This window comes from Armigeres subalbatus, chromosome 2 (assembly GCF_024139115.2).
Source record: "Armigeres subalbatus isolate Guangzhou_Male chromosome 2, GZ_Asu_2, whole genome shotgun sequence".
NCBI lineage: Eukaryota > Metazoa > Arthropoda > Insecta > Diptera > Culicidae > Armigeres > Armigeres subalbatus.
Genome location: NC_085140.1, coordinates 218442668 through 218461039, shown reverse-complemented (window position 1 = coordinate 218461039; position 18372 = coordinate 218442668). Strand labels below are relative to the sequence as shown.

The window sequence follows — 18372 nt, the reverse complement described above, 5'->3', positions numbered from 1 at the left end:
CTGGGGAAGTTGGTCAGATTTTTCAGACGAAATTAGAAAGATTTTTTCCTTTAATGTCATGAAAATATCCCAAATGACTAATTCTGCCGAACGACACTTTCGTCTGAATATCCATTTATGCCAAGTGGCACTTTCTGACAAACGACCATTTCGGATTTATTTGCATGGCCAATTGAGCTATTCGGTCAACTTTGTTTTTTTTTCAGCCAAAGCAACTATTCGACCAAATGACATTTACGGCCAAATAACTTTAGGCTAGATATTTAGTCTTCTACCACCTGGTTTGTTCGGTCAAACGACAAATTCGGTCAAACAACTTTTAGCCTAGTGGTTTTTGGCGGAATGGCTTTCTGCCGAACGACTTTTTTTTCGTTCAAAAATTCCATTTCGAAAAAGTTCCAAACAATTCAAAACATTCTCTGGACTTGCAACGAGATGTTGTAGAGATCAATCAGAAAATTCTACGGAAATTCCACTGAATCTTTGGAATTTCCTCTGAAAATTCTGCGGACTTTTTTGAATCGGCGTAGAAAATTATAGATCAGCGGCGTGACAAATTGTAAGAAGGCGGCGCGCCGATGCAAAAGTGTCGGCGGTGGCGGCGTGCTAAAAACTGACAGCGGCGGCGCACACCTCTACTTCCAAGCATGTTAAAATGAGGCAAGCATGTTAAAACTAGTCTCTTGAAAGGAGGCTTCGGAGTATTTTGAATGGACTCTTCCAAGCCTTTTGAAAAAAGAATTCCGAGCCTCTTAAAGGAAGGCTTCGAGCTGTTTGAAAAAAGGCTTTCGGACCACTCGAAAGGAGGCTTCCGAGCGTCCTGGAAGAAGCCTTCCGAGCTTTTTCAAGAGAGCATTCCGAGCCTTTTGGATGAAAGGATGCGAACCACTTTAAGGTTTCTGAGCCTCTTGAAAGAAGGCTTTCGAGCCACTTAAAATGAGGCCTCCTGAATGAAATATTCCGAGCCTCTTTGAAGGATGGCTTCCGAACCTCTTGAAAGGAGCCTTCCCAGCCTTTTAAAATAAGGGTAAAAGAAAAAAGAAAGTATTAAGAAGAAAGTTTAAAAGAAGACTTCCGGACCTCTAGGAGGCTTCCAAGCCTCTTAAAAGGAGACTTCCGACCCTTTTAAAGGAGGCTTTCGAGCCTGTTGAAAAATGCTTTCTGAGTCCTTTGAACAGATCCTTCCGAGGCTTTTAAAAGAAGCAGAAAAAAGAAAGTTTATAGAAAAAGGCTTAAAAGAAGGCATCCGGGCCTCTTGAAAGAAGTATCCGAACCTCTTGAAATGAGGCTTCCGGTTGTGGAGGGCAGGATTCAATAGGCCATGGTTTACTGATCGCCATGCATACTATGTACAAGACAAAGTTTTGAAATAAAAAATACAAAATTATCAAAACTTCATCAATAAGTTTTGATAAAAATTGTAGTTCATCCGCCATTACGTATTTTTGTCTGAGGTACCCCCTGGGTTCAGCGAAGGTACCCCCAGGGGTACATGTACCCCAGGTTGAGAACCGCTGGTCTATCTGGTTGCAAGTTTCACCATTTGGGTGTCTCCTGGTGTGCTTTCGGATGTTCTTTCGCGAGCTAGAAAATATAAATGTTAAAAAATTTCCAACCAGCAATCTGAGTGAAAAAGTAAATTTTTATTAACTGTTGACCACGTGCTTTTGACATTTGCATTTCTGGCGGACAAAAGAATAAGCACGTGTTCCAGTAGGTGATTTTTATTATCTGTCCATGAGATATAAAATGTTTAATATTTGTTACAAAAAAAAGCAGCAAAAAATATTTACATTATTTTATGATGTTCTGCGGCTGTAAATTGAAGAATTCATTTCTTTGACTAAATATGTGTAATCATTATAATGAAGTTGTAAAGACATTTACATTGGCGTTCAACTCGATTTATTGCGCTTTCTCTGTGTAACCGTAAAAGTAATTGGGTAAATCTTGATATCGAGTAAATCCACAATATTCGGTATCAGATATGAAGGATGGTGTTCGTCACTACGCTATAAACGCTATAAATATATTTTTGATGTAGGTGTTTAAGTTCGAGAAATTATACCATAGATGCCTTTTGCCATACTTATTATATAAACTTAATTCCTAGTGTATCGCTATTAGCATGCTCAAAGCGGTTGATTTATTAAAAATATAGAACTTATAATAGGCATTAGAACTACCACATAAGTGGAACTTATCTGTCAGTTTATTTGAGAACTACAAATGCATCTAGTGCAGTTGTAGGACTTTGCGCGAGAAGGCTTCATCTACGGTGACCCAAGCTCTGTAGTTATTTCCGCTGTGCTCATAATAGATTCGTAATTGCAAACGGAACCTTTTTGCCAACTAATTATGTAACTTTGCTACGCGGAGAAGCCAAAACAAGCAGGAATAGCAAGTGAAGGTGACTATCTGTGTTTTTTTTGTAGACCAAAGGGATTTCAAGTAGATGCACTTCTACTAGCATGGTCAATTTGTCAAAGCCGGCGTTTCGGTACTGATAGAATAAGAAACGGAAATGCAAGAATGGAACATCACGTATATGAACATTCAAAGTTTTTTAATTCTTTTTTTTTTTAATTAAATTTTAACATGTTTTGTGTAAGTGGTTTATATCCTACAATACATTTTTTGTACAAAATCATCCACATGTTGTGCAATTGTGAAATCTGTGCTGTGGTTCATAATTCGCGCCTTAAGAAAAAAGAGAAGCTAGACATCACTCAAGATGGAAATCTTTCAAGTCGAGCACTCGCACTTGGGGTGTGTACACTGTACAGGACCTATATTGCTTGTAATCGCATAACTGTTCCATATGAATAGGAAACCCAGCAAAGATGGGACAACTATGCGGTTACAAGCAGTATAGGTAATACAGTAATTCTCATATATGCCACTGATTAAATCTTTTAAAAACATAATAGCATAGCATAGCATAGCATATGTGATTGTACAAATCGTGGGTGGCTATACAATGCTCAATTCAAGCTCCATCCGGAATAAGGGCGAATGTCGCAAGAGAAGACTCTCCTGTCGACCCCCTCCCTTAAACAAAAGTGACAAGAAGCAGATCTCTCTGTGGTTTATCACTTCAGAACGAAAGAAAACAATGCGAACTTGCATTCTGAGGTGATAAACTGCAAAGAAACTCCTGCCTGTCACTTTCATTCAAATGAGGAAGTCGACGAAGAGAACCCTCTCCCGCGACACCCGCTCCCTTACTAGACAGAGCTTGAATTGAGCAATCTACTGTATATTGTCGCAAATTGGTACTTGGGATTAGTACCTTTTCCTATACAGTAGCAGTTGTATACCTGGCCACGTCCTTACAATCACGGAAGGAAAGAAGGAATGTTAGTTCAACATCTACTAGTGAAGATGCAGGGAACCCATACTACCTTCATAGATGTCTCGGGAAGGAAAATTTGTGTTAGTGGGAAAGGTGAATAACAGGGAGCTCTATTCGACAATATAGAGCGTTTGTCAATAACAGTATATGTTGTAAAAGTAATAAAATATATTCATCAATTTACTTACGAACCGTCCTAAGGGAAAAACAAAACAAAACACAAAATTTCGGCTAATCGCGCGATCGTTCTGCCGTCCGAAACAAGAGCCAACACGCACTGAACTAATTAACTTTATTACCGGCCGCGCAATGCAAAACACAAAATTTCGGCAAATCGCGCGATCGTTCTGCCGTCCGAAACAAGAGCCAACACGCACTGCATTAAATCTTTTAAAAACATAATGTACAGAATTTAGCATCGAAAACAGCTCTGATATTATAACGAGTGGCAACTAAAAAAATAAATGACTTCAATACTTTTCTATCAGAATAATTATGCTTTTATAGAAATATGACTTTATATGATTGACTCTTTAGAATTGTTGCACACACGCTTTCACTCCAACATGCCGTCGAAAACGAAAGTACTGCGGCGAACATTGTAAATTTTTCAAGCAAACAAAGATCATGGAAAAAGTACACGGTCAAACATTTTAAGCGTGAAAATGTTTCGAAAACTGTATTTTTTTTTGTCTACCGAGCTCCATTGTATACAAAGGTAAGCAAAATAAGCAGGATCAGAAACAGCATTCAGAAAATCGATGTGGCAGATCCGTACAGCGGCCATGTCATACCAGCCAGACTAAGCTGCGTCGCACGGTGATCCACGGATTATATGCTAATATTTATTAGTCTAAGTTTGAAGACTAAGGACAACATATATCAGATTAAACTGTACTTATTTGTAGTTTTTTTCCCGAGCCATTCTTTTCATTCCAATTTTTTAGTTGCCACCCGTTAGTTCTTCAACTTGAATGGCTTTGCATTTAATCTGGAACTTCAAATTAAGGTGGCACACCACTATAGAGCACATAAAAGTGTTCGTGATTTGTTTCTGGAAAGGAGCAGGGTAACGATACCATTGGTGGAGTAATTCACATGTTTTGAAAAAAGCGATAAATATGCGAAATTTACAGCTTTAGTATCTCGATAGATCGATAGACTTATAAATTTGCTAACAAAAATAAGATTAATGTTATTTAACATTTACAGCTACCAAAAATGGGTACCCAGTTTCTTTACTGGTGGTAAATATTAATTTTGATTCCCATAGTGGTGTGATCCATTAAATTCTTATTAGACTCGACACAATTGCTCCACTATAGGTACAAGGGAGTCAATTTGATTAAGGAACGTTTGTTTTCAATAGTTTTTCAAGCGAAATCTTAGGGTAAGTTGGATTTCTCAGCATATTTATAGCACGGCGCATCAACTGAAACCATCATAAAGTGTATACTTATGTAAAATCTCATTAAAACCCCAATTCCTCCATTATTAGTGGCACTTACACTAGGGGCACAGTTACCGTAAGTGAAATTCTGTAAAAAGTATATTTCAATATGAACCTTGAAGTACATAAAATAATCAAGTTGGGCAAATCAAAAACAAAATGGTGGTTTTGTAGCATTTCCTCATTGAAATGTTTTTTTTCTCTGCTGGTCGGAAATATGACTCAAATAAGTATTTACCAAAATTACGTACCTTTCTAATTTGATTTGCATTCGCTGGATTCACATTCCACTATGGAATTTCTGTATACATTACCTTTCTTCGCTTATTTATCGCCTCCAGTTGCCTCTCCCACAATTATTAACTATGTATATTGCATCTGACTTGTAGTCAGTACTTCCATTTATTACTGATTTGAAAGTTGTCATTCATTATAATTTCAAACGATGCCAAAATGAATGCTTCCTACTTTGAAGCTTCGATTGGGCTGCAAATCGGGCACTTCTTATTCAGATAGCAATAATCGTCGTTGTGAGCCATGTTCATCATGTGGATACCCAAATTTTGTTATGCCCGGACAAGTAAAACAACCAGAAGTGTGCCTTTATGACATGTAATGACAAAACTGGCGAAATCGATCAGCAAAGATACACTACCTATTGGTAGCTTTACTCAATGCTTTAAAACTCATTTGGGGACGGTTCTAGAATCAATATTGGTGACGTTTTTCACTTTTCAAAGTTTGTTTCAAATTTCAAGAATGGTAGCTTTTAACCGTCACAGGACTCCGATCGCTTATGTTAACATACTGTCAGCAGTTTATGCTACGGACTGAAAATATGTTCTGGACCCCGTGATGTTAACCAATTAGACTGCTTTCAAATTGTGTGGCGCCGCACGAGATTTGGCGGAGTATTGAAGATTGATTCCAGCAGCTCACTTTACGATCAATAAAAAATAACCTTGGTTCAGATTAGATAACGATTTTGCACATGCTGCACGCCAGGCACGATTTACGATGCGAGGAGGGCACAGCAAATCTACTGGAATGTATTCGAAATTTAGAGGTTATATGCGCTATAATCAGTTTATTGGCTGTATTTCGTTTTAAACGACTGAGCCAAACGTCGCGACCACGCCGCTGTTTAGACCTACCGGAGAGTTTATTGTGGCGCATGCCATGCTTGCAGTGAACATGGATCGTATTCAAGGTTTATATGCTTTAGTATATGTTGGAAAAAGTAAGTAATCAGTGATGTGTACTAGAAGACTGCCTTGCCTTTTGAAAAAATAAATCTAAGCATTTCCGAATGAGAAATTTATTGTCGTGCCCTAAAATTCAATTTTTCTCAGCAATGAGTAATGAAACAATTATTCGAAATTGTTTGACAGGGATAACAGTGAGATTTCGAAAACGCAATATTTTTTCCTTCTTTTATCAAGGAGGGTAAACACCAGCTTTGAAATTGGGGGTCATTTTTGTATCTCTATAAGGAGCATGATACTACTGAGACCATTGATTTGATCTACTGTTTTGAATCCTCTTTTTAAATATGCTAAAATCCAGAGGTGAGCAAGCCTAGCCCAAGTAACATTTTAAGTTTTATAACGCTCTTGAAGACCATAATTTGATCTAGGAGAGTGTTCTAAAACCAGTATAAAACCAAAATGTTACTAGGGTAGGGCTGCAAGCCTCTTTAATCAAGAATAAAAAAAATATAGGCCAGGAAAACAAAATTATGATTATGTACTCTTAAGTAAAAACCATCATCATTGTAGGTACTGATTTCAATCAGGTGGTATATTTCTAATGAAATGTAGTACTTGACTGGGAGGTTAAATTCAGATTTCACAGGGTTCCATAAGACCCTATTCGAGATATCGGCATCGCACTGAGAGATCAATACCTGGGCCTGCTAATCCAGTACAGACCATATTGTCTTGATTCAAGCCATCGGTATAGACAATTTTCAAAATGCAGGGCAGAATTTAATTATTTCTGCGTCCCAATCACTACGAAACATGTTTGGTATTCGAAAACTGTGGTTGGAAAAAATGCTTAAAAAAATAGTTCAAATAGAATCTACTTAATTGTCCAGTAAGATATTCATCCAAGAAATTCGTGGACCCTTTACGCCTTAGAGCATCGCTCATGGCATACAACTGAATGTATTGATGTAGATGAAGAATATTAAGTAAAGCATCTAGGGCCTTAAAGGGAGCGCCACCCGCTACAGTCATGGAAAGTGTAGCATGTTTTTGCAACTTATTCAACTTAATTTAAGGTAAATTTTGGCAACGTTTTTTTGCACACCAGATAAAAGATATAATGACAATATTATTCGATCACCTTAAATTCTTGGTTTAAAAGTTTACGAAGAAAACCATTGACAATTAGAGACCACAGAAGTGGGGAAAGAACTTCCCCTTGAGGACAGCCTTTTACGGCGTTGACTGTGAGCAATGAGTCTCTAAGATTTGTCTATATTTCTTTAATTAATGATTTTGTGTGTGTTACTTCTACGTGAAGTTAAACTAATTAATTTCCATATCATTATATATCATTGTTGGATAGCATCTTAGTAATCCAGTTTGTGATGCATTTATGGAGACCAGTACTGGGATTTCTCAATTTCTATGAGAGATGTCACGCGATGTTAACAAATCTGGCCCGTGGCCGTTTGGTGTCCCCACAAATCTTATGTACCAAAACCAACCTTTTTTATACATTTTGGGAACCCCACACACTGTTGGCCCCGGGGCCCCCTTCTCACTAAATTCGACCCTGACTATGACGACTTACCTGTCAATGTTGTTCAGGAAGAGAATTAGCAACTTGCATGTAGCGCAGCTTGATGAGTGTATCCAAGCGTGCTCCAACTAAAGGTGTGAAGTAGTTGACGGTTGGACGGAAGGCCTCCAATTTTACAGAGAGATGCGTAAGCAGATTGTCGCGCTTCGCTTCTTGTGATGTTTCCCTCCGGACAAAGACCGACGTATCTTAACAGGGCTTCGCCTACTTTATTTTGGCTATAGCCACCCATGTTCAAATGAACTTTTGCTTTTGATTCCAATCTGGCACCGTGGTGTGCAATGCATGACCTACTTCACACGCCGATTTCTCTATGGAAGGTCTGTAGGTTTTGTAAAGGTATTTGGACCACCATCGATTAATTGAGGATCGATGACTAACTCTACAAAACGCTCATTATACCGGTAGTCCTCTACGGACACGAGACCTGGATGATGCTCGTGGAGGACCAACGCGCACTTGGAGTTTTCGAAAGGAAAGTGTTGCGTACCATCTATGGTGGGGTGCAGATGGCGGACGGTACGTGGAGGAGGCGAATGAACCACGAGTTGCATCAACTGTTGGGAGAACCATTCATCGTTCACACCGCGAAAATCGGACGACTGCGGTGGGCCGGGCACGTTCCCAGAATGTCGGACAGTAACCCGGTGAAAATGGTTCTCGACAACGATCCGACGGGCACAAGAAGGCGAAGTGCGCAGCGGGCAAGGTGGATCGATCAGGTGGAGGATGACTTGCGGACCCTCCGTAGACTGCGTGGTTGGCGACGTGTAGCCATGGACCGAGCCGAATGGAGAAGACTCTTATATACCGCACAGGCCACTTCGGCCTTAGTCTGAATAAATAAATAATGAATGATTAACTCTACACTCAACTTAACTTAACCACTTAACTTACGAGCTTTACCACATTTCGTTCAGCTACACCGGTGGATAACGACGCGGTCGAAATCCTTTTTTGTCAAAATCGGTTGACTAACAATCATTCAATTCCAGCCTGTGCCAAAAACAACAACATGCTAGTAGTCTAACTCGAAACTGATAAACGAGTAGCTCAATGTAAATTATCTTTTAAGTGCAATCGATTTTAAAGTTGAGAACTTTGCGAGTGCCGGTTATACCAACAGCAAAAATAACAAAAAGACAAACAGGAAAGTCACAACACATATCTTAAAGCTTTTCCGACTCACTACTTGAAATAAATGTATTGCTCGTGATCTACCAGCTTTACGAGACAATGGTCTTAATGCGGGGAACAGCCGTTTGGCCGAATACCGTTAGGCCGAATGCCATTTGGCTGAACAGACCATTAAGCCGAAAGATATTTGGCCGTAAGGGTCATTTGACCGAAAGGGTTGTTTGGCCGAAAGGGTCGTTTGGCCGAAAAAGTTGTTTGGCCAAAAGGGTCGTTTGGTCGAAAAAGTTAAATGGCCAAAAGGGTCATTAGGCCGAAAGAATCATTTGGTCGAAAGGGTAATTTGACCGAAAGGGTCATTTGGCTTAAAGGGTCAATTGGTCGAAAGAGTCATTTGGCTGAGAGACGTCTCACTGTGAAAAGTGAGAAGTGCGAAGTTGGTAGTGAGACGTCTCACTACTCACTTCACGCTTCTAACTTTTTACAGTGAGAAGTGAGAAATGTGGAATGAGAATTGAGACGTCTTTCTTCTCACTCCTAATTTCCCATTTTTCTATTCGGCCAAATTACCTATTCGGTCAAATGTCTTATTCGGCCAAACGTCCTATTCGGCCAAATGACCCTTTCGGCCTAATGACATTTTCGGCCAAACGACATTTTCGGTCAAATGACCCTTTCGGCCAAATGACTCTTTCGGCCTATTGACCCGTTCGGCATAATACCCCTTCGGCATAATGACCCGTTCGGCCAAATGACCATTTCCTTGAATGGGTTTCGGCCAAACGACCCTTCCCCTTTAATGCATATAGTAAATAATCAAATACGTACATTAAACGATCTTATAAAGGTAAATTAAAATCAAATAGCCAAAATTTGAGTTTACTGATGAGAATATCGCCAAAATTACACCAAATTTGGGTAGTTTCCTTTTTCTATAATTAAACAAGGTAAATATTAATAATAAATATTAATCGAGCTCAGTCTATTCGTATAAGCATACAGACGACATGCACCAAAAATCAATAGTTGCAGTATTATACACTGATTTCGTCATTACGTTTTAATCTTAAAACCACATCATTAAAGCATACAGAATGCTCTCCAATTGTCGAACTGAATTAAATGACACCTACATGAAGTTTCATCCTTGTATCATCTCTCCGTACACCTATGTAAGGGTATCGTCTATTATAACACAGAGTTCATTATGCGATTGACTTTGAAAGCAATCTCTGCTAACAGAATAATAATGGCACACCACGGAAGGGCCCTTCTGGCACGGAAAATGTCGTCTAGTCCAAATGCCTTCCTTCCTTAGCAATTGAGTCAGTGCGAACACCGAAGGATGCGGAACGAATCCAACTCCTTTATATTCATTGTTGTACTTAATAATCATTTCCCGTACCCTTTTTTTTATTTCTATATGCCTTTTCAGAAGCACGAGCCGAAATAGTTGGACCGCAAGTGAAGTACTTGACACCTGATTCAACGCTTAAATTGATATGTCGCGTAGTACAGAGCACCGAAGCATCTGCGTTCATATTTTGGTACCACAATAATCGGATGATAAACTATGATGTCGAGAGGGGCATCAATGTGTCGACAGAGGCAGGTTCGTATGCTAACATAGCTATTCCACACGCCCAATGTGTGCCTTTCAGTGGCGATCAATTCCTAATTCTTTCATTAGCCTCAATTTTACCCTTGCCATAACCATTAGTTTATGCTATTATGGTGCCTAATTCGATCGTTTTGATTTGGGTTCTTTGGTGTATTTCGAATACCTATACCGACAAGGGAACACATATTTGCCTCGAGCAATAACAATTGAAGGTCTTTTGAGAATAATTATCATGAATGTTGATTGACTTTTTACATTCTCCACTACATATTTTAAGCTTTGTCGGGCATGCAGCTTTATCACTGGATTTACAAAAGCGAAAATAGTGACTGCTCTACCATATCATTCATACTCGGGTACCCACCGGTTCGGTGTGCAATGAACAATGTCCTGATAAATTATGCGTAAATACTCGAATCATAGCTGACATTTTATGTTTCCTGTGAGGGCTTTTGTTGTTTTTTGTAGCTATGGATGACTTTGATATGAACAATGCGAAGGCAAGGTATTACAAAAACGAGTATTCTTAAAAATCATTTTTACTTCATTGGAGTCACAAAGTTTTAAACTTTGATTTGTTTAAGACGAATCACTTGTTATATTTACTATCAAAATGAACTATTTTCCGCTGAGTTATTTTCCATTTTTTTACAGATTTTCACTATTCGGAGTTGACTATCAGCCATGCTGGCAAAGAGCATTCTGGGAATTACACATGCGTCCCCAGTAATTCACAACCAGCCAGCGTAGTTGTACATATATTCAAAGGTGAAAATAATTCAAATAAAATAATTCAAATAGCTAAATGCATAAAAAAATTATCTGTCGTTTCAGGTGACCATCCAGCCGCAATGTATCACGAGCACCGTAGCTCTTCCGCAATCCCTTACCGAGATGAACGATTATTCGGACTGTTGCTCACCATAGCCATTCTGGTCTATAAAACGATGCTCCATTGAAAAGTTATTCCCAGCCTGGTTTATTTGCAAAATTCAGAGAAATCATGCTTTCACCATCAATCGGTTGTAGTTAGGGATAAAGTTTGGGGAATTGTGAGGAAAAAGTTTTTTCAGCTATTCATTTGGGTATTGAAAGGACAACTTTTGGTTCATTTGGCATCATTGGAATAATAATGGTGACGAGAATAGAGCTTTCGTTTTCCAGTTTTCAACGATGATCAGAAAAGTTGAATTGTGAATCGTGACTTTGTTGTCAAAGTGTTTTTGGAGGTTTTACTACGTTTCGTGAGTGTTATTTTGTTGTATACATGTTTTATATAAGGGAAGGAGTTTCACTGCATCAGATATCACTTCCCCAGAAACTGCTTTTATATTCTCGGTAAATACAGCTCTGATAAAAAAAAGATGTATGTCATTATATGTTAAGTAGCAAAGCGGGGGCTCTCCTTAGCCGTGCGGTAAGACGCGCGGCTACAAAGCAAGACCATGCTGAGGGTGGCTGGGTTCGATTCCCGGTGTCGGTCTAGGCAATTTTCGGATTGGAAATCGTCTCGACTTCCCTGGGCATTAAAGTATCATCGTGTTAGCCTCATGATATACGAATGCAAAAATGGTAAACTTGGCTTAGAAACCTCGCAGTTAATAACTGTGGAAGTGCTTAATGAACACTAAGCTGCGAGGCGGCTCTGTCCCAGTGTGAGGATATAATGCCAATAAGAAGAGGAAGCAAAGCGTTAACGAAGTAATAATTCCAATAATTTAATCACATTTATTCCTTTCAAATTTCTTCTTCTTCTTATTTGCATCACATTCTCCTCCGCGACGTTGCCGTCTTGCAGCCTAATATTTATTCAGCACACTATACACATTTGATAATTTTAAAAACATCCAGAATATTACAGTGACTACGTCACTCAGTATTGTACGAATTGCTTAAACTGTAATTCAGACCAAGTTAATTAAACTGGTGTTTTTTTCCTTATGCTTCTAATTAATTCCAACCTTGGATGAGACGTACCTTAGGGTTTTTTTTTTGCTACTCCACCAACATCTAGAAAAATGCTTTGTTAGCTAGTAGATGATGTGTTCTTCATGACGCTAGTTACCACGCGGTATGATTTGGTATTCAATCTTAGATACTTGGTACTTGATGGCTACAGCTACAGCTCTTCGATGAACCTACGCCGAATGAAGTATCTAATCGCTTCCAGTCGCCCTGAACGTTGAGCGCCCTCAGGTCCTCTTCAACTGCAAAAAGCAATCATGTACGGGCCGTACCACGAATCTTGCAGCTTCTTCCGAGTTCTCTACTAAATATTATCTTCGCTTGACGTTCTTCCGTCATACGAACAACTTTTCCAGCCACCGTACTCTGCCGTGTTGTATAAGCTCAACAATATCTAGCCCTTTAAACACCTGGTACATCTCGTGAGGGCCCTATATGGCCGTGCGGTAAGACGCGCGGTTATATAGCAAGACCATGCTGAGGGTGGCTGGGTTCGATTCCCGGTGCCGGTCTAGACAATTTTCGGATTGGAAATTGTCTCGACTTCCCTGGGCGTAAAAGTATCATCGTGTTAGCCTCATGATATCTCGCTTAACTTTTCAAAAGGACCTAAGTAACATTTATTTTATGAATTAATTTGAATAGCGCAATCAACAGAACAACCTGAAAGCTTTTGATTGCAGTACTCAAATTAAATCATGAAAAAAATGTTACTTAGGTCCTTTTGAAAAGTTAAGCGAGATATACGAATGCAAAAATGGTAACTTGGCTTAGAAACCTCGCAGTTAATAACTGTGGAAGTGCTTAATGAACACTAAGCTGCGAGGCGGCTCTGTCCCAGTGTGGGGATGTAATGCCAATAAGAAGAAGAAGACAGCTTGTGATTCATGCGTGAGTCCGCAGCACCTTACGCTCAAACAATTCGAAAGCTCTCCGATCAGCCTCCTTTAACGTCTATGTTGTATGGCCTATAAAGCCACCGGAAGAATCAGAGTAGTATACAGCGCGAATTTTGTCTTCGTTTGCAGACTACGGGATTTAAGCTGGTTACGAAGTCTATTTCCACGGAGTCTATTTACACGGATTTCCGGATAAACTGACACGGTTGATCAAAGCGACGATGGATCGGGTGATGTGCGTAGTTCGGGTTTCAGGGGCATTCTCGAGTCCCTTCAAAACCCGCAGAGGGTTAAAGCAAAGTGATGGTCTTTCGTGTCTGCTATTCAACAACGCTTTGGAAGGGGTAATACGAAGAGCAGAGATTAACACGAGTGATAATATTTTCAATAATTCCGTCCAGCTATTTGGCTTCGCCGACGACATAGATATTATGGCACGTAACTATGAGAAGATGGAGGAAGCCCTCATCAGACTGAAGAGGGAAGCCAAGCGGATCGGACTAGTCATCAACACGTCGAAGACGAAGTACATGATCGGAAGAGAAGACAATGTGAGCCACCCACCGCGAGTTTGCATCGGTAGTGACGAATTCGTGGTGGTAGAAGAATTTGTGTACTTGGGCTCACTGGTGACTGCCGAAAATGATACCAGCAGAGAAATTCGGAGACGCATAGTGGCTGGAAATCGTACATACTTTGGACTCCGCAAGACGCTCCGACCGAATAGAGTTCGCCGCCGTACCAAACTGACAATCTATAAAACGCTCATTAGACCGGTAGTCCTCTACGGAAACGAGAACTGGACGATGCTCGTGGAGGACCAACGCGCACTTGGAGTTTTCGAAAGGAAAGTGCTGCGTACCATCTATGGTGGGGTGCAGATGGCGACGTGTAGCCATGGACCGAGCCGAATGGAGAAGACTCTTATTACCGCACAGGCCACTTCGGCCTTAGTCTGAATAAATAAATAAAACCAAAGTCTACTTGCAACTGCAATACGCTTTTTCACCTCGTGGATAATATCATTATCGAACGTCACTAATATTCCAAGATACACAAATTCTTTTACCATTTCAAATTTCTCACCATCCAGCACCATATCCCTACCACCACCACTAATGAACCCACGTTGATTGCCAGGGTCCAATCCTCGCTGCCTCCCTCTTAATAGGCACAAAAGCCTCTTAGACGGCAAGGGGATTAATCCCGATAGTATCGATATCGTCCGCAAATCCCAGTAGCATATGCGATCTTGTGATAATGGTACCGCTTCTTTACACACCAGCTCTCCTAATCGCTCGCTCCAGTGCTATATTGAACAGTAGATTCGAGAGTGCATCACCCTGCTTCAAGCTAAGCTTAAAGGTAACAAATGATGACGATATTCCATTCGCAACCCTTACACTTGATTTTGATCCGTCCAACGTTATACGAATCAGCCGTATCAGTTTCGCCGGAAAACCGTATTCAAGCATAATTTGCCATAATTCATTCCGTTTCACTGAATCGTACGCCGCCTTCAAATCAATAAATAGATGATGTGTCTGCAAGTTGTACTCCCGGAATTTATCAAGGATTTGTCTCAGGGTAAACGTTTGATCCGTCGTTGATTAGCCCTCACGAAAACATGCTTGGTATTCGCCAACGAAGGACTCTCCAAGCCGTATCAATCTGTTGAACAGAATACGGGACATAATTTTGTACGCCGAATTAAGGAGGGTTATTCCTCGGTAATTGGCGCACTCCAGTCTATGCCTTTTCTTTAAAAAAGGGCAAATGAGGCCGTCCAGCCAGCTACTAGGCAATTAATCGTCTTCCCATATTTTCGACATAATATGGTGCAGAAGTTCATAAAGCTGCTCACTGCCATGATCGAGACATTCGGCCGGGAGCTGGTCCTTTACCGCAGCCTTATTGTTTTTCAGATCTTTAATAGCTTTTCTAATTTTATCTAGTGTATGCGACTCCACAGCTTGTTCACCGTTGCTAATATTTATTCTGTTCACCGATGCACCGTCACTTCCACTATTAAACAAAGTCTCGAAGTGTTGCTTCCACCTGGCAGCTACTTTGGTTTTATCTGACAGCAAATTCCCTTCTTGACCGTTGCACATGACGGGAGATGGCGCTGTCTTTCTCCGCACGCCATTGACAGTCTCACAGAACCTTCGCATACCATTCTGCTCCATTTTTTCCTGCGCCTCGCTAATCACTTGTTCTCCATATTCTTTCTCCTACCGGCAGTGGGTTCGTTTTTCAGCTGCTCTTGCTTCCTTGTACCGATCTCTATTTTATCGGGTACCCGACACCAACATCCGGCTTCTGGCAACGTTCTTCTCGTCTGTCACTCTCTGACACTCCACATCGAACCAACCCGTCCTGGATCGTCTCTGTGCAGTGCCTACCACTTCTCGTGCTGTTGTGCTCACCGCTCCATGGATCGACTTTCATAGATCGTTGATGTTGTTAGCGTTGATTGCACTTATCCGTTCGTCGAGCTTCTGGCGGTACTCAGCCGATACTCCTTCCGCCGGCAATCGCTGGATATTGTAACGAATCGTTCGCTGTGAGCTTTCGTTCGATTCAGTTGACAACCGTGATCGAATTTTACTGACAACGAGGTAGTGAGCAGAAACAATGTTCGGACTTCTGAATGTCCGCACATCTATAACATCTGAGAAATGGCGCCCATACACCAGAACATGGTCTATATGGTTGCAAGTTTCACTAGTTGGGTGTCTCTAGGTGTGCTTTCGGATGTTCTTTCGTGCAAAGTAGGTGCTACTGATGGCCATCCCTCTGGCAGCAGCGAAATTTACTAGCCGTAGGCCGTTATCATTGGTAGCGGAGTGAAGGCTCTCCCTACCAATTATGGGACGGAAAAAGTCCTCTCTACTAACCTGAACGTTAGCTTCTCCGATAACAATTTTCACGTCATGATTTGGGCACTCTCCATAGGCTTTATCAAGACATTTGTAAAACGTGTCCACCACGTCGTCGTTTGTCGGTGCGTAAACGTTAATTAGGCTGTAATTGAATAATTTGCCCCGTATACTCAACACACAGATTCGTTTGCTAATGGGTTTCCACCGCATCACTTGCTTCATCTGGTTGCCCATCACTACGAAACCAACTCCATGCTCTGCCTTTCCGCCGCCGCTGTGATAGATGTTATATTTGAATGCAGTGTTGGTCGTGGGGTCCACGGCTCGAAATTCACTAGGCTATCGGACTTCTTGAATAGCAGCCAATGCATTGCTTACTTTACACCCCCCACATTATTGCAACCTCGCGAATTTTCTAAGCCTAGATAGCATTTTTGCATTCGTACATCATGAGGATGGCACTATTATACTCTATGGAAGGTGAAAAAATGTCCAAGCCGGAACTTTCCTAGACTGATGGGGATTTGAACCCAACCACCCTCAGCGTGGTCTTGCTATGTAGCCCTGCGTCTAACCGCTAGGATAAGAGGGTTACAGGTGGGCTAAGTACCACTACGATCGACATATCTCGCCCCATGCACAATTTACGAAAGTATGCTGTCCCGGTGGTTGAACTTGTTAGGTTAGAGCGCAATTGTTTGGATTTTTTTTCGGCTGCCTTTATTAACTTCTGGGAAATGGATAAGTTTGAAAAATCTTAGTAGAAAATACTTTGATGAATGTATTCCACTTGTTGTTTCCAAACATTTTCCGAGCCGATTACGATATACGACTTTTGATATTTTGTCCGTAAAAGGAAAACGGAAATTAATTCGAATATTCAGCTAGTAATGTTTTTATATCAATGCTCAGATTCTGATTTCTGAGAGGCTTGAAATTTAAGAAAGCAAGGTCATATACGAACTGTCGAGGTATACCTATTATCTATCTTTATATTTAAATTCTATACATGCATTGCAATTTTTACTGATTTCACTGTAAATATATGATATGGGATTGGGAGGGTGCATCAGGGCATCAATGAAGTTACAACTGGATAATGAAATGGTAGCCAATCGGAGTCAAGGAAGGAAAGTATTAGTCGTTTGCGTCTATTATTTTCATCTCCAACAGTTGTTAACTAGTTGACGCGCCCTTCTTCAAACAAACCATACCGTGGAAAGCTTGACAAGTATTGCAAATTTCATTATTCTTTTTGTTCAATCATTCTGCTGGAAGGAGATTCTCATTTTCCCGTGGGTTTTGTGTAAGTGTCTCTGCTTATAGGTCCACCACCCCCATTTTTGGCCCTTCATACATCAATATGTTGAATTCAAAATCATATTGAAATTTGTCCTTACTTTCAAGTGGAACCGAATGCAGAGCAAGACTCAAGCCAGTATGGCTAACTACATACATAAACACATACAAAAGGAAAACGGAAATTAATTCATTTCAATTCATGCGTAGTTTTGTTGTAAGATATCCTAAGTTTTGATTTGTAATCAACTGAATCCACTATGAATATTTTTATTAGCTTTTGGTGAAATTTAGCAGAAACCCGGCAAAAAATAGGCTGCGTGATGATTAGGTCCTAGTTAGGAGTGTAAGGGAGGTAGGGTATAACGGACAGTGACCCCGTTTGTTCTTAATTATGAGCACGACATGTTTACCACATTTTAATAGTAAAAATTACTTTGTTTATAAATGATTCAATGCAAACTATGGCTGAAATAATTCGGCGATATAATTTTAGAAGTAAAATATTTGAAGTTTTTAAACAGAAATTATCGTATGATTCTCAAGTATCTCAATCTTAGTCTATAAATGGGGTTAAACGGGTGATGTTTTGGTTCGATTTTACTGACAATTTTGTACAAGAACTGTTCAGAATGATGTGCAACTGATATGCATTGTTCCACTAACATTTTGTTTTGAACTGCACGCGGTAGAATTCTAGCTAGAAAAAATGAAAATTGATAACAGTGCTTCCGAAGTCATGTGGGGATAATTAGACAAACAGACGGTGCAAGTCAGAGTGAACATACGACGACAAACAACAACAAAATGTTGCCCTTGAAAATGACACAATCCCCGTGTCGAAATGTTGGGTATAAATCATAAACTCGTTGTAAAAACTGTAAGACTGTGTACTGGACCTCTTCATGTTTTCAAAAAATAACAAAAAATCATCCGGTCATCCCAAAACAATT

At 40.3% G+C, this 18372-nt stretch overlaps 1 protein-coding gene across 1 annotated transcript in view; it reads left to right on the top strand.

Moving 5' to 3' along the window:
• Positions 1-11652, top strand: part of LOC134209550 (lachesin-like) — a 56795-nt gene extending 45143 nt beyond the window's left edge. The window contains exons 4-6 of the mRNA XM_062685537.1: positions 10186-10362; positions 11026-11139; positions 11206-11652. Of these exons, the coding sequence (XP_062541521.1) occupies positions 10186-10362; positions 11026-11139; positions 11206-11330 (416 nt within the window). The 3' untranslated portion in view covers positions 11331-11652. The remainder of the gene's footprint in view (positions 1-10185; positions 10363-11025; positions 11140-11205) is intronic.
• The last annotated feature ends 6720 nt before the right edge of the window (positions 11653-18372 follow it).